The following is a 21,281-nucleotide window of genomic DNA, read 5'->3' as shown; positions in this document are numbered from 1 at the left end:
GCACAGCAACCCCTGCACATGGCTGCTGTGTGCCTTGAGGGCTTCATATATCCCAAAGGGAGGGGTATGAGACATTCTCCCCTCCTCCCCCACAAGCACTTTCAGTGGCAACAGGGAGAAAGAGTGAGTTCTCCACTTCCTGCCTATTTGCCATGTGCATTCTGGATAGGGAGGCCCCAGAGAAGGCAAGCCGTGCTATCCCCTCCCCTTGCCCCACACACACCACGTCAGGATGGCAGGGGGTGTTTCCTCTTCTCCCCACAACTTGTCCAGAATGGATTATTGTTGTGTGCTGCTGGACAAAGTATTTTCTCTTATTTGCTATGGTATGTGTCTAAATTCAGCTTACAGTATTCAGGCAGTTGGTAAGGGCTGAACTTTCAATTGAGCTTCTGAAGTCAGATAAACTCCCTCTGAGAATCAGGAGCACCTTTGGAAGGTAGTGTCTTTTTCTCCCCGCCCTGTACTAAGCCTTTCCTCACTGTTTATTAGGCTTTTTCAGAGCAGTTCGCCAGGAACCTGTCAAGTTTGGAAAAATAGGTGGAGGGACCCATATTGCCTATGTTCATTGGTACGAGTGTGGAACTTCAATACCTGGTAAATGGTAGCTGCTACATGAACTTGAAAATGAAAGAAGGTCTATCACTACCCTGCCCTTACCCCCAACAAGTTCAGAGATGGAAATGTTTATGGTCTTCCTGTCATTTAAACATGTTTACCCATGTATAAAGTTTATAAAACTCTAATGACAATACTGCATTGTGTTTAATAGCATAGGCTGCTTACTATAGTTACTCCATTTTACCAAAAAGCAAGATAAGCACATGTCATACAATAAGGTCTGGGGAAGCTGGCTCCCTATATTGTGGGTATCAAGGTACAGTTTATATGGTATTTTAAAAGATACAGTTTGTATATTATTTATCACAATGTTGTAATAAATATTTTGAGGGAGAGTTATGGCAAAGCTGATCGTGAAACTTCAGTATACATTTAATTTTAGATATTCAGTCTGATTGTTACTGAAATATATAGTGTCCTATGCTACCTGTCAAGGTAATTCTGTAAAGTCTCTGGCAATTTCTAATTCAATAATTTACAGTACATGGGGAAAGCTCTCAAACTGACTTTTGTACTTTATAAATACTCAGATTGAAGAGCTTTTCCCCTTACAGCTAAATAGACAATTTGTGCTCTTGCCAAAATTGGAAGAAAGCTTGTTATATTTTAATGCTTTAGCACCAAGAAAGCAAGTCTAATTTTTTTAAAAATTCAAACATAGCTTCAAATCTATGACAGAAGTGTAGATTCTGTCACCAAGAAACTCAATATTAGAAACACATCCTATAATTTTAACCACATGACCAGGCAGTGTCCCTAAACACAGTTGCTACTTAAAATAGAACTTGATTAGCTTTGGTACTCCTCCATGCCAAATTGATGAATAGTATTTTTACTTATTCAGGTAGGCTTTGTGCATGGGGAACAGAAGTCAAATATGCCTCTACTGCAGTGGGTTTTCTGAAGTTTTGATGAACTACTTTGCAGGCCAAATGTATAGCACCACAGAATTTAATGAGGTGTAGGAGGATATGCTCGAAATACCAGTCTTTACAGCACAATCAGGTTTGCCTTAGTGAAAAAATGAGAGCTGTTTCAAAGAATTGTTAGTGTGGGACAAGGGACAAAGTAGAATGAAATTTAATTTTTTCAAAATTACTTTTTTAATAGTACTTCCATTAAAAATCTACTTATCCTTTCTTCCCTTCCCAAAATACTAGATGTTGTATTGCTTGAACATTTATGAACTAAATAAAGAGATTTTTTTTTTTTAAGCAGGGTCTTTATTCATTGTTTTTAAAAGGTATGAACAGGAACGCCAAAGAAATGTCATTTGTAGAAAATGCCTTATAAAGTACATTGCAGGTACACTGTACTCTAATAAAATATTTTTTACTCATGTAAAGTTGTTTTATATAGATTGGTTTTCTACTCAAGTGTTGTATATTGAGACAAAATGGTGGGTGAAAGGTAGCACCAAACTGGCAGCCTTCTCTTATCAGAAGAGGCTACATTACAAGCATCTCTCACCTACTCTGTCAATCCTTTTCTGAATAAACCTTCACTTTCTTCTTACTGTAGTGATGGATCGGGGTTTCTTGAAATATTTCCATTAGGTTTGCACAGCTCTTTAAACTGTTTTTCCTTGTAACTGATGCACTATGTACTTGCATGTGCTTGTTAACTGAAGAATATTGGGTTTGCACCTGTGGGTTTTGTTACAGGCATTGATTTGGTTTTTTTTCTGGGCTCCTAATGAAGTTTGTAGAATTACTCTCTCCAAGTTTCTCTGGCTGGCAAAAGGTTTGCGTTGAATATAATTTTTTTTTACTTGTTTGGCCTGGAAACATTAACACCAAAAAATTTCTATCAAGTCAAAGCTTCCACCGAATGACAGTTTTAAGCCACTGCTATGTCCCTCAATGTGAGCTGTATTAATGCAGTGAAAACTAATGTCATTTGGTAATCAGTGACAAGAGTTAGTCCTGAATATAACACATGCAAAAGCAATTTGTATTTGTCACAGGTAACGACTTTTTTTTTTTTTAAATTATCCTTTCCCTTAATGCCTGGCAAGAATAGATCATAGTCTCACAGGTATGCCTGTAAAAAGAAATGTGCTTAATAATTAAAAAAACAAGTACTGGATTCAATATTTTTATTAGCGTTCAATGTGAATGTTACAATTTATACATAATACCTAGTTTTAATTCCAGAGTGGGTCTAATTTAGTACATCATGTTATTAGTAAAAACAAGCCTGATACGTGGGCTAAATTTCCAACTAGCATTTTAATTTCCTTCAGACAAGGCAAGCTAGACTCTCAATCACCTTACAAACATTTAGGAAGTGTTTCCAAAAACCCAAAATCTAAGTAGGAAGCTGATATATTTTAAAGCAGGAGATAAGATTCATTTGGTCTTTTGTTCCAACAACAGTGAAAGAATGCTCTGACTTTTATCATCATTTTGGAACATCAATACCAATTTTAAATATTGGAATCTGTTGGGATGTAGTAGTTAATAGCTGCTTGTATTTACTTAGGTCATTCTGCAGCTGAGCTTCCTTATCGGTAGCCAGGTCCTGGCTGAGTATAGCCCTGAGCAAAGGGAGGACGGTTGCGTGCATACGGGTTAGGCCCACTTGGAGGGGGAGTCACGCCAGGGGGTGGCGTGAAACCTGGCCTTGGCTGATACGCGCCTGCCTGGCTTGGAGCCATTGCAGCTTGGGAAGCAGGGGCCACATTATAATTAGCAGGCTGGGAGGCTTGTGTCGTATAGTTCTGTGGTGGGTAGGAGCTTGCTGGGTACTGCTGCTGAGGCTGAGCAGGAAAGACAGGAGCAGGAGCCTGTGATGCCTGCTGACTGTATCCTTGGAACTGCTGTCCTTGTTGAGGAGCAGGCTGCTGGCTGTAGCCTGCTAGAAAGACAAAACAAACAACAAAACAATATAGTTAGGTGAAAATAAAGCAGCATATTTGCTTTGAGAAAGTGATTATTTCCTTGTAAACAGAGATATTTGAGTGATCGCTAATCAGCACAAGAAACAATCCCGAGATTTGATATATGCAACAGACACAGCTGGATGGTAATGAACTGCAGTTTTTCTTGTCCATCACATAAACACTAACTGTCTGTTCCATTTTAGCGCACCACACGCTCTAGTAACGGGAAAGAGTTTTTAATTCAGACCAAAATAAAGCTTTTACATTTAGACTGAAAGACACAACCCTGATTATAGGTTTTATACTGATAATTATTCCCAAGGTTTCTAATTGAGAAACAAAGGGAAAATAGTATACAGACTCTTCATTTTCACATTATGAAGGAATTTAAAGGTCTCCAATGTACATTGAAAAGCGAAGTTTCATTTGGGACAGGTGCTTTAACTTTGTTTCTTTCAGTAAGTAGATCATAAGTCAGTGCAGAATACTTGCACCGAATTCACACCTAAATCACTGCCTAGTGTTTTGTTTGGTTCTCAGCTTTCATTAACTAAAGATATGTCAAAAATTACAAATGTGAAAGCACTTTGCAGAACAGCACTTCTTAAGGTGCAACTGCTGCTGGCATCAGTTTAATATGTCCCAAATGTGATTTATTTGTGTAAAAGCAGCTTCCCTGGGACTTTCTCAGACTGGAGATATAAACAACAAAAATTCTTCTATAAAGTGATAGCTACTTTTATCTCTATCATGAAACACACCTGCAGCTACTTGCAATGAAATCTCTCCATTGACTGGAATCCTGTCAGCATTAAACACCAGATACATAAGAATTATTAAAAACGCACAGCCCTGAAGATAGAAAATAAGGATTGAAGAATGCATTGGAGTAAATTTTGAACTCACCTTGAAACTGGCCTCAAAATTTACTCGTGAAACAAACCTTTCAAAGGTTCCATTTTCATTGGCATGACCAAAAGTCAGCACTATGCCAAGCCCATCTGCCAGAAGAGGAGAATGGGAACTATAACCCACTGTTAGGGGAAGTGGTGCTTGAAAGGAAGTAGAGGGAGGAATATTCAAAACAAGTCCAATCCCTTTGATGAGGATCAAGGAATGAAAGCTACAGCGGGAAAGGATATAGATCTACCTTGACTGCCATCTGTGAAGAGTTTATTTATGAGGAGCCCTACCTTGGCAGATTAATCCAAGCATGAAAATAAATCTCTTTAGAAAAATAGTTCATTGCAATTTGAGGTTTCCAAATTTGTTTGGTTTCACTGACACTTTTAGAAAGTTGTGGAGTTTGAGAAAGTAGAACCCACAATTGAGCCAAACCTTCATAGAAACTCCTGGAAAGCATCAGATAGACCCTCCTACCTCTGCTGAAATTAGGTTTCAGGAGGTCTGACACTGTCTTCAAACTATGAATTTTGCGGGGGGGGGGGGGGGGGCTACACAGAGCTGTTAGCCCCAGCTTAGCAGAGTGCTGAGAGGAGGAAAAAGATGACACATTGAGAACAACAAACCTCCATGTCTGAAGTTTCCAAGGCTCTTACCCAAACCAAGTTTCAAGGCTGGCTTACCAGTTATGCAAAGGATAAACAGTCTATTCTTGAAAGTAAATTAAACTCTTCAAATTAGTGCACTTCGCTACATAAGTTTCTAAAACACCAACAGCTTCATCTATATAGAAACAAACAATTCCTATTCCTTGTGTATGTGATCTGCAAAGGTTTGCGTTTTTTGAGTGAGATAAAAACTTGGCATGTGATTAAACACTCTGAATTTACATTGTACCAATTGCCTGCAATGTAAGTTTAAAACAACGGGCAGAGATGCTCATACTGATATTTGTCTACTGGCCTTTATGAAACTTTCCATAGGGTTATAGGATCAGAGCAGTGTTACTCTGCAGTAGCTAAAAGGATGAATAAATACCTTTATTAATTGATTACTGTCTCAATAACTAAATAGCTGAATAAACTGAATTATTAGTAGGATCAATTATTAGATATTGTATAATTTAAAAGGAAATTCAAAGTTCCCTTTTTCCATGTCTTTGAACTGAAAGTAAGCCTAATATTTTTTTTATTTTGGGGCTGTGTAGAAGCCTAGCTTTTGATTCAGTTTCACCCCCTCAATCATGTAGCACAAGGTCACAGCATTAAAGTATTCTGCGGATAGAAAAAGAAACAGTGATAGTTCAAGTACTATTGACTTCTACAGTTTTTTTAAATCAGTCCTGGAAACTAGTTTCTTTTGGGTGACAGTTTGGATAAATACAGAAGAACTGCTACAATCCAGTATTCATACCAAATGTAAACTAATGGAAAAGCCTCAGTTTGCATGCTGATTTGTAAGGTATTGAGAGGTTGAGGCATTTTCTTGTACAATTTATTGGGTTGGGTGGCATCACTTGCTAGAGGCATCCGAGTGGAGTACTTCATCTTTTTTTCAACAGAACTAAAAACATGGTCTTTAGACAGCTTCTTAACTCCTTACAATTTTCTTTCCATTTGTCTGTCTTTGTAACAAGGCATTCTGTTGGGTAACCCTGAAAAATCCTCTCTAGTTCAGAATCAAGTAGCATTGAATGTTAGGAAATCAAACATCAGCATAAACTTTACATATCTACAGTTATTGCTAGGCGAACAGAAATACTGACAAATTAAGGGCAATACATTTTAAGGAGCTGCTGAATGCCCTCTAGTCCCACTGACGTCAATGGAAGTTAAGGATGCTCAGCGCCTTGCACTGCCACTCAAGTACAGCCGAAGTGAAAGTAATACTTTGGCACGAAGAAAAATTTAGTGATCATATTCTGCACCTACACAGAAATTTGAAAACAGCAGCTGCTTACCTGGGTACTGCACACCATATTGTTGCTGAGGCTGAACTTGTGGCTGCTGAGCAGGATAACCGGCCTGTTGGTACTGTTGATACATCTGGCCTGTGAATTAAAAACACGGTTTTTAGTAAAGTAACAGTACCTGAGGCCCAAAATCTGACATCATACACAATGGTCGGGTAGACAATGGCTAAGAATCAATTTGGGTCTCAAAGAGCCCATCCTATAGCACATTTTTAAAAACGGAATTAACTACAACAGATCGTAGAATGCTTCGCATAAGGGTTAGTTACAAGGTGTTCTACTAGCAGGCACTTGTCTGTACAGATCCCACAATACTGGTCTAATATGAAGTAAGTTTTATTTAACCTGCAAAGCCCAGTAAACACAAGCTTTTTCTTAACAGATTGTGGGTTTTGGAGAGGCTGTATATGTGATGCAACAAGAATCATGTGCCATAATTAACAGTGGCTTAGCTCAGGGCTAGTGATGTTTTTATTGTTTAATAAAGGATCTTAATAAATAGGGCTTAAAAAAAACTAGGGTGTTTTCCTCTTTAATCTCCACTGTCTGCCTGTTTATACCACGGTTCTAAAATGTTTTCTATGGGCAGTATTCTAAGGAGAATGGTACATTATTCACTGTAATCTCATATTCCAGACATCCTTTAGCATATTCAGCTTGCTATAAGCCAAGTTTTCCAAGAGGCCCAGGAGTAAACACTTTTAAAGAAATCCATACGCATAAGATCAGAAGTTCCATTTTAATATTTTTATTTGCTAAATTCAATGCTGTATTTCAGTTTTCTTAGGCTAAGTTTGCTTTTTTTTTTAATCTGCTATTGAACACTGAATCAGACTTTCCTTGGTCTGTGCTCTGTTGAGCTTGAGGGGTCTACTTTTCAACCCTCCTCCACTGCACAAATACTATGCAAAGAAACCACCAAGGTGTGGCTGCCAAACCTCATGTTTGGCTTAGCTTTGGCAGACATGCTGACAGCACTATGTCCACTACATGTTAGTGTACCATTTACTATTTCTGCTGCAAAAATCTAAGGAAAACTGAAAAAGAAGTAAAATTATTAATTTCTGTACCTTTTGAGCTATTCCAGGTGAAGACTAGATCAAGAGTCACAATCACAAGAACTGGCTGTAAACCTCCTCCTCCCTCACCAACAGCAATGGCATACAATTTTTATATACCTCCACTTTTTAAAAAAAATGTGAAAGGATCAATGCTATTTACATTCCAACTCTGTAGGCAAAGTCCACAGAAAAAAATCCAACAGTAAAATCTCACATTTTACAACTCCAGTATCTACTGTCTTGTGCACATTTAACAAAAGGGGAGTCTCAAGTTGCCAAAAGGAAAATAAAAGCTAATCTCTGGACCGGGGATGGGAAAAAAGGAGCAAAGTGGTCTTGAATCTATGTCATGCAGAGGGGTTGGAAAGGTTTTAAACAACAATTTACATTCCTTATTTTGTGGTATCTCACACCAAACTAAAAATCTCAGCGAGGGAATGGACAGAGAAAGAGAGTGGAGGCTCTCACCTTTACTGATCGGAAGAAAATAAAGTGTTAGTTTTTACCTCCTTTGTTTAGTGATAGCCTAGGAAAGGGTTTTACACTGACATTTGTTAACACTGTGGAATTAGTCTGCTAGTGACCATTTGTTTCTAGGGCACTTTGTCTAAGACAATAAGTGCGCCATATTCAGAAATGATGTCACACACATCCCTCAGTTATCAATAAAAATCAGGTTGATCGAATTAAGACCAAGAGTTTGGTTTTGGTGCAGAAGTGCAGGTGTGCACTAGCTAAATGAAAGGGAATGAATAAAAGAAAGATACCTCTTTCCAAATTCTTTATGCAGAGAGTTGCTTCCAGCTCCACTCAGGATTACATTAAGTAAGATAATACACACAGCAGGGGAAGAGAATCATAAGAGAAATGACAGAGAAGAACGTACTGGCCATCTTTTAAAAAGTGGATAGTAGAAAGAATGAGACCTTTAGAAACATGAGTACTGAGACATACGCCAAAATAAAAAGCTCATCTAGGGAGGGAAGCTTAAGGAAGTGGCTCTGTCGTGTTCCCTGATGTTGTGGTAGTTGCCATTAGGAAGAAAGCTTCTATCGTCTTCTTTAGCAACATTCCTTCTTAGAGACCCTTAAAATACTTTCTAATTGGGAGCCCTCTCACTCATCATGACACTGATGAGGCCTCTCCCCCATCCCATTCTCCAAAAAGGCTCCTACACCATTCATGTTGATGGGGAATGGGGAAAAATAAGTTAAACCTGTCATCAATCATTAAAAGTTACATCTGAGGAACTTAAAAGCATTTTTTCTTGTCTCAGTCCAAGAAACTTAAAAATTTAGCTGGGAACAATGTGAGACAAGTAAAAGGATAAGAAACTAAGTAGGGTATTTGATGAGGCTACTGGAGAGACTCTGACCTCTATCACCATTTCAGATCAAGCCCTACATGTAATTACTGAAAGCCTTTCCTGTCAGACTGCTGTTTGGTAGGCCACTTGAAGGAAGCTGATTGTGTCTGTACAGTTACTAGTGACCATATCAGAAATGCAACCACTGGCACCTGGTGCGGAAGTCAAGAATTGACTGGACATGGAAAATAAGTTCTCGCCTCTAGAGCGGTCCCTCCAAGGTTGAGGCACCTTGGTGAGAAGTATGAGAATGCTTATCACCTGTTCTGTCAACAGAAAATGTACTGGATTAAAAGGGATGGGGGACTCGAGAGGAATCAGCAAGGAGTATTTGGCCTCCAGAAAAACTGCTGCATAAGAAGTATCTCACTATGAAATTTGCTACTGGTGTGATTTGTAGAAACAAGATAAATGAAACTAGTAAAAGTAAAGATCCTAGTGTGGGCATACAATTACTGAAGCTATAGGAACCTTCTACTATGATCAGCCTGAAAGCAAAGTGCTGCACAGCACAAATGAAAACACTAACCAGTTAAGCATTCTACAGTTTCACAGTCCCTGCATTTGTTATAGATTTTCTGAGTTCAGAGATAGCTGTTTCACGTTACTTTAGACTACACCTGGCACAGAGATAATATCTTATTTGTATAGCACCTATCTACCAGGAAGATCCTGAAGTGCTTTACGAACTTATGATCTATTAGTGCAGGATTCACTTTACCCACCACTAAAATGCTGCCACATCTGCATAAATGAATCTTAGCTGAAATCAACAAAATGCTTAACGAAAATTTCCAGTAAGAAAATAAGGAATGACTAGAAATCAGGAACTCAAAAATCATTCATAAGTCTCAGCACCCAAAAGATTCCTATGTTAGAGTCCATTTGATGTACAAGAATGACAACTACTTCAATATTTCAAGTACAGAGGATGTGACAAATGTAGACTGATGAAACGGAGGTAAATAAATGTGATCGAACAATTTAGAGATATCACAATAACAATGGAGATGGTGTTTTAAATTGAAACAATGTTTCAAATTGGTCTACAACTGAAACATTTAGTGCCCTGTTGTAGAAAACAAGAACATAAACAAAAGGAAAAAGAATTCTTACTATGCTTAGTTGGAAAGGAGCTAAATAATACACCACTACCCCCAATAAAAGTAACTCCGTTTTTGAAAGTAGAAAACACTATTCAAAGCTTTCACTCCCATCAATCTAATATTTATATTGGAAATAAAATAAATATTAGCAATAAAGAAAGTGACCATTATTTGCAAGTGGACAAGGCTCCTTATTTATGCATCGAGGAATGAGCAACAGTACACACTAATATTTGTGATGACCAAAGTGCCATACCGGTGATCTCTAACCTCTTCTCAGTGACCAAACTAACTAGAATCCTAATTTGAAAATAAAATTATGCAAGGAAAATAAAATCACCTCCATTCAACGAAATAGGAGAATTTGGAAGAGGCAAGAAAGGACTTATAGAAAATTCCAGTTTTTTATTTTAACTCTTATACATGTAATGAAATATAAATAGGTCTGTAAAAAAGATGTAAAAAAATATATGAGTAGTTTAACGAACACAAACCCTTGTATTTGTCTCAATTTAATTTTGGTAAATGATACCAAGAATGTGTGTTCCACATGCTTCTAAACCACGCTACATTGTTTTAAAAGATATTCTCACTATGAACAATTACCTATAGTGGGAAAACCCAGGATTTGTGATGCAGTTTTCATTGTGTCTTCTGCCTCTCTCCAACATGTCAGTGAGTGATTTTTCACTCACTTGACATTGACAAATGACAACAGTTCCAGACCTGTATTAGCAATTTAAAACCTTTACCTTGTTACTTAATTCTATTTTAACAGTCAACATGTAAAAACTCACACCTTGTTTTTGTCCATTTGACTTCCTTTCCCACAAAACTGCTGACAAAGTAAGGTGTTAGCAGCTTAGAGTTACAGTGCTTACTTTTCAGTTACATTTCTGGCTGCCAACAAAGACCTAAAATCACTAGTGTCCAAAAGCATCTACAGCACAAGTCCCAGGAGCCAACTACTCAAACAGAATTATCAAACAAAAGGATGAGGCTGGAAGCAAACCAGAAGTGTTCAGATGTTTGGTGTTACTGAATCCAAGTCAGCACCTCAACAAAGTGTTAATATTTGGTTAATATTAATAAACAGCATATATTAATATACTGTTTCCAATCCACACACAAAGTGACACTTTGTAATTATATTATGAGCACTTGGCTCTTATCAGCCAATTTCAACTTTACTGATGTCTCTCCTTGGTTCTATGGGTACCTTACATATCTGAGTCCTAAAATCTTCCTTGCTAGCCACATGATATTAGGTTACCTTCATCATCTTCTTTAGTATTTGCTACACTCACCTGCTGAACACTGATCTGTAGATTGCAATATAAAGTAAAACAAGGATGCAATTCTGCCCCACAAGTTAAAAAAAATCAAATTAAGAATATTAGAGAAAGATCTTTAAGCTGCATCTTAAAATAAAGTAGAGGTAGCACAGCAGGTCCTTCCTGGAATAGATTTCCATCAAAAGGGATGACACGCATGTTTGGCATGTCAGTGTTTTTGCAAGTGACAATGTAGAACCAAAAGAACTGGAATATAATGGAGATTTCAAGCATGTGTATATGAAGTCAAATCACAAAAAGAAGGGCACACGGTACAATACAGGGCTTTGAATGCCAAAGTCTGGATCTTAAACAGAATTTTTAAAAGTAAGATCTAAGTAAGGCTTTTGAAGAAAGTTAGCAGGATAATAACTACAAACCATCACAATAGCTACATGATTCTGAACCAGTCATTGGGAGAATTATTGGTAGATCATTATTAAGGCCATTACAATACTCTATCTGTGACATAACCATGTAGCATTATACAATGTATATTAGAGCATTAACAGCTGAGCTGGCCTGGATTTTTGGACAGGAGAGTAAATTTGTCTCTGTCCTCTAAGGAACATGCACTAAACGACATAATTTGCACGTAGTGTATAATTGCTTACTTTATAGTATACTGACCAGCATTTCTAATAGATTCCCCCATATTTACTGTAAAAGTAAGTGACACATACAGCACGTAAAGTAACATGTACAAGTTAGACTTTCAAACAGTTCTAATGTAAAGTTTGACATCTGGAATAGCTAACATTCCTGTCAATTTTTACAATGGCATTTACATCTGCACTAATTTTTCTACTAAAGTGTTACAGTCATTACTGTAGTAATGTTCCTTTCTATTATTTTTCAGTACCATCTGGCTTTTAAGACAAAGCTACAGCACCATCTACTGTTTTAATATTGAATCTTTAAAAAAAAATATTCTGATGGGGGGAATCGTGGCCTTTAGAGTCTGATATGCCTTAGAAGATTCCTAGTCATATATAGTATTAGATGTGCAATTTAAAGTTCTAATGTAACCTTTTAATGTAAAACATGACAATCCTCAATTATTGAAGTCTGACTGCAATTTTCATGATGTAAGTTACTGCTCACCTTCCATCTGACCAGTTGGTGGCTGAGTTCCTGCATACGCTGGCTGCTGCGGCTGAACCCCAGGAGGATGGGCTGCAGAAGAGGAGGAAGCAATGCTATCAGGTGTTCCTGAACGTTCTTCTACAGGGGCACTGGGTGGTCCTGGGGGAGCAAGAGAATATAGTAAGCATGGGAAATAAACAAGCAAAAGGATTTGATAATCTTAAACTTAATAGAATGTCTTTTCTGCATCAAGTACTTTCCAGTTTTGCACAGCTTTACATCTGAAAAAGTTTAAACTCTACTTCGCAGCACAGTAAATGCAGTCTAAATTCAAAACCCAGTCTACTTGGAAAATAACTGCTGGGGTGATTTACCATGATTTCCTAGAGTAAATATGTATTTGATTGGTAAATGAGGGAAGGGGTTTATTTGTTTTCAGTATTTTGGGGTTTCTATGCCCAGCCAGGATACAGCATGTTTCTGTCTGAAAATAAACCTGCCATGGCTTTTTTGAAAAATATAGTGGGGGAAAATAGTCACTTGGGTGCTAATGAACAGTTTGAAGACACAAAGACTAGGTGGATTCTGGATATTTTAAGTCTGTAAAATGCTCTGGAATACCCAACTGAAAAAAACACAACGTATAATTATGTACATTTTGACCTGAAGTCTGCAAACTAATGACCCAATCCTACCAACCCAACGCATGAGTAGTTCCACTAACTACAAAGGGACTCCTTAAGGAGCTTAAAGTTGAGCACATGCCTAAGCATTTGCAGGACTGGGACCTAAAATGTAAATATTTGTTGTGTCTTAAAGGCACTCATACAATATGCTTCCACTGACACAAATGTGATACGTATTTTTCAGTTTTACTTTCACATTCCACAGTTTGAAAAATCTGAAACAAAGATGTCCCTTTCTGCTGGCTTCCTTGTTTATGTAGTGGTATCAGCACTTTTGCTCTACCAGCCCTATATACATCAGAAGCTTTCAATGCCTCCAGCAAGAGCAGGGAAATTTTTCTAATTTTTATTAAGAAGATAGCTTCCCTGTCATCTATACAAAAAGCACAATAAGACCATTCAAATATACTGTGCATTTGTTCCAATATGGCTAGCAAAGTATTTTATAATCAATATTTTTATAGTAACAGTAAGAACCTCTCACGTAATATCTACCCAGCTCACAAGGCTGCTCAAGGGAAAAGTAACTTCTAACTTTAAAGTGATTTATGTTATACAGAAATTTAGTAACAGATTTGAGAGCCAAAGTGCAAAAGACTTACAGAAAAGACTGCATGCTCATTTTTTCCAGAATATAGTATATTTTTATGCCTACTATAGCAAACAGGTAGTACATTGTTCTAACATAGTACATTATCAATAAACTTGGCAGATTTTTTTTTTATAATTTCAACTGAATGTTTATTTTTAAGTTTTTTTAGATTTCTATCTATTTATATTTTCACAGTTGCATGAAATTACAGGAGGGTCAGACAATATAATGAGAGTAGACTGACCTTCAAAAAGTTAAAGATTTATAAACCATTAAATCACAAATTGTCACTGTCCCATGTCAAAATATGCAAAATAAACATCCTTAAATCAACAAATCATCTTTTAAAACTATTCATTCCCTAGTCCATTTGTAACTAGCCTAATTCAAAAAGTCTAAATCTCTGGATTTTGACTCTAATAAGTACTCAACCAGCATTTTTCTTACTTTGCCTAATTTTTTTTAATCGGTTTGTGTGTATACAGTGAAATCTATGTTTACTGACATTTACCGATAAAAATCTAATCCTTCCAAACCTAATTATGAGTGGCTCCTGTTCTCGCAAAGATGTTTAATCAATCTAAACGAGTTGTGTGCCAAGCAAATAGAAGTTTGCAAAGCTGCACTGTAATATTAAGATGAAGGCTTTGTAATGCTATAGTATCACCTTTATCTGATGACAGAAAAGCAACTCTGAAGAGTTCTTACCTAGTGATATTAGTGGAAAGAAGTTAATCATTTCAGTTGTTCATACAAAGCCAGTTCATGAGATAAGTCTAAGCTATTATCATTTTTAAGATTGCAGCTATACACTAGCTCACCACAACTTTTACCATAATTTAATTCTCTAATTTTATTTCTAATTAAAATCTCTTACCAATATTTTCATGCAATTCTTGAATTAAAAACTTCTAAAGTTTATCCTCACCATGAGTAATAAGCAGCATAAAAGCCAACATTGAACACTATTGGTACTTGCTCTGACAGAAAAAAAAATAGGCTTCTACAAGACATTCCCATTGGCCAAACACAGCAGAAACAAGTGCCAAGGACACACGCTTTATAGCAAGATCAAGCAGCAAATAGCAACAGTTGATCATGTTTTCTAGTCATCAGAATGACTCAGTTACATTTTTTATGAATTACTATAAGGCATCTACAACTATATGGAAATACTGCCCACGTTTTTATGATTATTTTAAAATCAATGATTAGTTACTGGATGCCAGTATTTATAGCATACTGTTAATGGTCTTAATGTGAAGGTCTGGTTTTAACAGTATCTGTCCACTCTTGTTTCTAACAAGTAATGGAGTTCTCTGCCATCTGCACATGAATATGGTCAATATTTCCACTCTTATTTCTTTGTTCAGAAGGAGTCTTAAAAAAAAAAATCCTTTTGCTGAAGGACTTCATTAATCCTAACAAAAGGATATGTTAAGTGATGAATAACAGTTCTAAAATGGAAGCTTATAGAGCTTACAGGAAATGACGGTCTTAGTTTGGCAAATATTCTTGGCATAAGAAGAAGAATTTGATTCCAATTTTACTTCATATCAAATTACAGTTTATAAAGGGTTGAGTGAGCATGGACAAAGGTTTTCTTGCCACTTTAATAAATATAAAAATGGGCGATATTAAGCTGTTTTGAATTTAGAGCACCCACATTAAATGCAATAGATGTTTGAGCCAACAAAACAAGGAATTTCCAAATTAAAAAGCCTAAACTGAGCTCCCACAACTTGCAGTTAAATCACTGAAACTCAGTGCACGTGGTGGCCCTTACAGGATCTGGCCCCAAGGTTGCCACTTGGCTCTTAATCTCTTTTACTCCAATTTCAACACTTTGGATAATCCCACATAAAGGACCATCAGAGCTGTAAAATCTAGATACAGAAAACAAACCTGTAGACTGACAGCCTAATTTCAAATTTCAATGCTGTTGTGTGGTTGTTTGAAGTTACCTTAGTTTTCATATAGGGGATTTAAGATGACATTATATGTATTAATTTCAACAACATCTGACATGTCTGAAGCAGCTGACGATGAAGTGTAGTCAGTATTTAGTACCTGTACTGTCCTACTTTTGCACTGATACTAGCTCTGAAGGTGCCATTGCCATAAAACTTAATTTAGTAACAATGCTATGATGAACAATGACGCTTAGCAAATAAATTGGCAAATGATTGCTTCTTTTGTTATATCCTTTAAACAAAATTTAGTGCTGGTAGAAATTAAGGATAATCATTAGTAATGTTTATTTAAAATAGTAATGGGGAGGTTTGGTTTTTTTTTTTAAATTCTGACCAGTATTTGCCACTCTACATTGCATTTTTGTGCAAATGCATGAAACTCTGAAAGTGAAATGGACTCAAAGCTCACTATAAATGAAAGTGGAAGAGAAAAGTTTATCTGGAAAAAAAAAGGGAAGAGATTTTTTTTGTTTGTTTGTTTAAATCTCTCACTTAAGTAACATCAATAGACTGAACCCCTTAGGCCTTTAGTTTAACGTGCATAAGCAGGTGCAAATCCTCGGATTTAAATACAGTTGTGCCCACTTATTTGTATAGGCCCCAAACTTTCTATTAATAGTAAACTGACTGTTTTAGTTTAAACTACTGTAAGCTATTTTTGCTCTCCACATAACTAAAAACAATGCAATATAAATTTGTTACATATATTCCATCGGAATTTGTAAGCCAATTCAATCCAGGCAGTTTAAAACTGCCATATGATGGAACTCTGTAAAAACGAAGTACTGAATGGAAATAGTAACCTAACACATTCATACTATGAAGTCTTTATTTCATAACAAGACTGAAGTTTTAACTGCCAACAATGAAAATCTGTTGCGCTTTATTTTCAATAAAATATATATCCTTACCCGACACCTGATCATCTGTCAGCCCAAATGCTGACATGACATTTTTGCTGATTTCATCTTGATTTTTTAATGGATCAAAAGCAGACATACTTGCTGCTATAACTTGAGTAGATGGCTTGACAGAAGAGTCAGTAGCAGCAGGTTTTTCTTCACTACCATCAACAGCATCTATTAACACAACAACAGATTTGTTTCTGTTACATACACCGATTAAGAAGGCTTATCAATCTGAAGTACCATTCTGTGACAAGGAAACAGTGAAGTTAAATGTTCCATGGCTGCTCATTCATTCATTTTTTATATATATATATAAAAAAACACATATAAAAATAAAAAACGTGCACAGTAAATTTTAAAAACTGCACACACAACTTGAAGTTGACGTCAGAATAACTGGAGAATGAAGCTTATCTACATTCCCACTAAAGAGGTCAATAGAAATTGGTTCAGTCTTAACTCACTTCTGAAGCAGAATGTCATAGTACACAAACTTATTTAGATGGTAAGCTCTTTGGGGGAGAGCCCATTTTTGTTCTATTTGTACAGCGCCAAGCATAGTGGGTTCCTGGTTCCTGACTGGGGCTCTTAGGCTGTATGGTAATACAAATAATAAAAAAAAACGGAGATTCCAAGACTTCTACCCCCAAATGCAGCAAGTGCCTGTTTTTCTAAATTGTCCCTGCATAGGACAGTGACCAGAGAACCCCCAATGAAGCTGCCCAGAGGGAAAACAGTCAGGGGAGGTTCCATATATTAAGTGTTGTCATTATTGTGTCTCTGATTGGGCATTATTATTATTATTATTATTATATTCCTCAAAAGGAAGGTTCAGATAAGCTGACTAGTAAGATACAGTTCTTCGTACTTATCAAAATGAAATTGTAGTACCCCCAGAAAATCCATATGTCAGACACATTGCTGCTACACCTCTACCCAGATATAACGCGTCCCAATATAACACGAATTCGGATATAATGCGGTAAAGCAGTGCTCCGGGAGGGTGGGGCTGCGCACTCCGGTGGATCAAAGCAAGTTCAATATAACGCGGTTTCACCTATAATGCGGTAAGATTTTTTGGCTCCCGAGGACAGCGTTATATCGAGGTAGAGGTGTATTAAGTAAAAATGGAGCAACTACTTAGGCTCAGATCTTTTCCTAGGGATTAGTAGCTGATGCTTCAAATCAACTTCTCCCAGCTGGCTATTAATCCCCATAAAATGCCACACACCCTGACAACTGCTGCTTAAACATTAATATTTGTTTTGTTTCATATTTACGAAACATCACATCTTTTAGGCATCAGAAAGGCAGTGTTATCTAAAAGACTGAGCAAAGGACTAAACCAGGGATTCTCGAGTTCCAAACTTGGTTCCAAGCAATGACTGGGTAAAAGACATTAGCTTTCCAGCCTCCACTGCACACTCTCCTTCCATCTGCAAAATAAGCATATTACTACTTACCTAACTTACAGGGGAGTTTAAATGATCTAAATAATATTTAAGAGTACTCTGAAAGATAATACTTGATATCTTCAAAGTAGCCAGTTAGGAAACAGTCAGTCAGTCAATGTTTCTTAACTTGGTACAATACCCCTACTTGTTAAAAGACTTTAAGCCAAGCACAGTAATTAACCTTAAGGCCACTAGCAAGTTAAGTTTGTAAAACAGCAACTGAGGACCAGTCTGCAGACTGAGAGAATTAGGCAAGACTCCCTTTTTACTGTATGTAAGAGCACACAGTTTGACTCAGACAATTCTTTAACAGTAAAAATGCCCGACCTACCATTTTCAGGCAGGCTGGTGGAAAGCCCTGGTTCAGCAGGTGGTTCCAAACAATCCAACAAGCGATTCACTTTGTTGCGAAGTTCTATCAGCTCTCGACGGAGATATTTCACCTGATTGGATTCTAGAGGTCTTGGCTGCCCATTAACTATAAAATAGTAATTAAAGAAATGAACTCTGAGGGAACATAGTAACAATTATTTGTGCAGGCACAGGTTAAACAACTCTCTTATACAGTAGTATTCCTAGATGTCAAGCATAAAGAAGAACATCTGTCTCTCTCTTTTGTGGAAGGGAGTTTAAAAATCAAGTGTCCTGTAGGCCACGAGTGAAAATAGACTATAATCTCACTCTGGTCCACAATGCACATTTACCACAACCCAATTTGGCACCTTATTGCATATTACCAGAGCTGTATGGAGAAGTTTGCATACACCAGCCTGCAATATGCTTAGGTCAACCAAGAATTCATTCTTTTTCAGTTACCAATTTTTTTCTAATCTTTCAGTTGCAGCAATTTAAGTGTTAATTGTAAACAGCAGGTAAAAAAATGTTTAGTCATGTTTAAGTTGGCAGTGTCCCTTAAAAGAGTCAGAAACAGTTTACAAAATACAAACTAACATATTCTAAAGTCTGTGCAAAAAAGACAGTTACCTTTTCCGTAACTGGTGCTCTTCGAGATGTGTTGCTCACGTCTATTCCACAATAGGTGTGCTGCTCGCCACATGCACCGGTGCCGGAAGTTTTTCCCATAGCAGTACCCATAGGGAGCGCCCTAGCAACCCATGGAGTGGCACCTCCATAGCGCGGTATAAGGGGTGCTGCGTGCTCCCCCCACCCTCAGGTCCTTCTTGCCAGACAATTCCGACAGAGGGGAAGCAGGGCGGGATGTGGAATAGACAAGAGCAACACAACCCAAAGAACACCAGTTACGGAAAAGGTAACTCTCTTTTCTTCTTCTTCGAGTGATTGCTCATGTGTATTCCACAATAGATTATTCCACTGTTGGAGGTGGGAAGGAGTTCACAAACTCTCGGGATGGAGAACGGCCCTGCCGAACCTGGCATCCTCCCTGGTCTGAGACACAATTGCATAATGTGAGGTGAACGTGTGAACTGAAGACCACGTTGCAGCCCTACAAATGTCCTGAATGGGGACATGGGCCAAAAAAGGAAGCCGACGAGGCCTGCACCTTAGTCAAGTGTGCCTTCACAATTGGTGGCAGAGGGATTCCTGCCAGGTCATAACAGGCACGGATGCACAAGGTGATCCAGTTGAAGAGCCGCTGAGTGATTGGAGAGCCCAGAGAACAGGAGACATGACGCCCTTCTCATGGACACCGCGGAGGCCATGAACCGCGCAGCCGTGTCCGCTGCATCCGAAGCTGCCTGTAGGGTTGCCCTGGCAGCCGCTGTGCCCTCCTCCACCAGCGCTTTTAACTCCTTCCCATCGCGCTTCTAGAGGGAGTCCTCGAACTTGGGCAGGGAGCCCCACAGATTGAACTCATGCCGGCCCAGGAGAGCCTGGTGGTTCGCCACCCGTAACTGGAAGCTCGAGGACAAATACATTTTTCTTCCAAATGAATCCAGCCTCCTTGAATCTTTATTTTTCGGGGTAGGGGCTGGTTGGCCCTGCCGTTCCCTGTGGTTGACCGACTCGACCACCAGGGAGTTAAGAGCAGGGTGGGTGTATAAGTATTCATGCCCCTTGGTGGGTACAAAATACTTGCGTTCTGCTCTCAGAGATGGGAGCCAACGAGGCCTGGGTTTGCCACAGGGCATTTGAAATTTTCACCACCCCTTCGCGGAGAGGCAAGGCCACCCTGCCCAGTGCTGAGGAGGACAGTACATTAAACAGGGAGCCCGAGGGCTCCTCCATCTCCTCTACTTGGAGGTGGAGGCTTGATGCCACCCTTTTTAAGAGTTCTTGGTGGGCCCTAAAGTCCGCCTGCGGGACGGAGGGAGGAGGGGCCGTAATCGCCTCATCCGGGGAGGGTGAGGAGGCCGGCGCGGTACTTTGTATGTCCACCAGCGGGTCCACCACCTGGTCGGTCTCAGGGCTCGGTGTGGAGGATGTACGTCCCACCAACTCCTTCCTCGGGGGTTTGGAGAGGAAGGCCAATGGTCCTTCTGAGGCTCCAGCCACCAAGCGAGCCCCCATTGGGGCTGAATCAGGGGCCACGGTGCCCACTGGTACCATCAGGCCGGCCACGGGGCCCGGTGCCACTGAACCTGGCCCATTGATGGACGACTACAGAGGGAGGCCAGGCTGACATAAGACCTGCCGCTGTCCCTGGACCAGGAGGAGCAGCGATGCCGACCACGGGACCACGATCCTGACGTGGAGGACTGGTACCATTGGTAACAGCTGCTCCACGATCAGCTCCGGCAGGCGGACCCACAATGGTGAGACGCCAGCGACCAACACCCGGGGCTGTGGAGGTGGTGCCGTGGCGGGGTCCTGGAGCGGGACGATGAACGGGAACGACATTGATGTTCGTGCCGTGACCGGCTGCGATAGCCCCTTCGAGACGAGGACTTTTGGCGTCATTTGCCTCGGTCCCGTTGGTGTTCGCTCCTCGAGGTGGAGCGGTGCGGAGAGTCTAGGTCAGGCAGAACTCAACCAGACAGCCTGATGGGCATTGAGGGCGATCCACGTGGACTTTGCCCTGGGGCAGCGAACAGCATCAGGAACGTTCCCTTGACTGAGACCAGTACTGAGCCGGGGGTGACTGCAGAGATCCCAGCGGCAGCTTGCCTCTGGAGTTCGGGGACAACATTGGCGGTGCTCCTGGTACTGGCATGAACATAACATCCCGGGCCGCCTGCAGGGCCTCCCGTGTGGAGGGCATCCGGACATCCGGGGAGGCCTGCTCCGAATGGGCCGGGCTTCTCCGCTCGCGTTGAGTCAGAGGCCTAGGGGCCAGTGGGGATCGAGGACTGCCCAGCATGGGTCTAGCCCAGGGGTCAGCAACGTTCGGCACGCGGCTCGCCAGGGTAAGCACC

The 21,281-nt window shown here is 39.4% G+C and overlaps 2 protein-coding genes across 5 annotated transcripts in view; one reads left to right on the top strand and one right to left on the bottom strand.

The window, feature by feature from the left end:
* Positions 1-1,966, top strand: part of ABI3BP (ABI family member 3 binding protein) — a 292,470-nt gene extending 290,504 nt beyond the window's left edge. The window contains exon 57 of the mRNA XM_029913250.1: positions 493-1,966. Coding sequence (XP_029769110.1) covers positions 493-608 — 116 coding nt within the window. The 3' untranslated portion in view covers positions 609-1,966. The remainder of the gene's footprint in view (positions 1-492) is intronic.
* A 736-nt stretch (positions 1,967-2,702) lies between these two features.
* Positions 2,703-21,281, bottom strand: part of TFG (trafficking from ER to golgi regulator) — a 35,313-nt gene continuing 16,734 nt past the window's right edge. For 2 of the 4 annotated variants that reach the window (XM_024216148.3, XM_029913264.1), the window contains exons 5-9: positions 18,278-18,424; positions 16,496-16,663; positions 12,352-12,492; positions 6,369-6,458; positions 2,703-3,480 (exon numbers count right to left, since the gene is read on the bottom strand). In XM_024216148.3, the coding sequence (XP_024071916.1) occupies positions 3,128-3,480; positions 6,369-6,458; positions 12,352-12,492; positions 16,496-16,663; positions 18,278-18,424 (899 nt within the window). In that variant the 3' untranslated portion in view covers positions 2,703-3,127. The remainder of the gene's footprint in view (positions 3,481-6,368; positions 6,459-12,351; positions 12,493-16,495; positions 16,664-18,277; positions 18,425-21,281) is intronic. The other 2 variants (XM_024216149.3, XM_024216150.3) reach the window with 2 other exon arrangements.

The sequence above is a fragment of the Terrapene carolina genome, unplaced genomic scaffold (assembly GCF_002925995.2).
Source record: "Terrapene carolina triunguis isolate 2854851 unplaced genomic scaffold, T_m_triunguis-2.0 Scaffold558, whole genome shotgun sequence".
NCBI classification, from domain to species: domain Eukaryota; kingdom Metazoa; phylum Chordata; order Testudines; family Emydidae; genus Terrapene; species Terrapene triunguis.
This window is presented reverse-complemented; position numbering and strand designations above follow the sequence as displayed.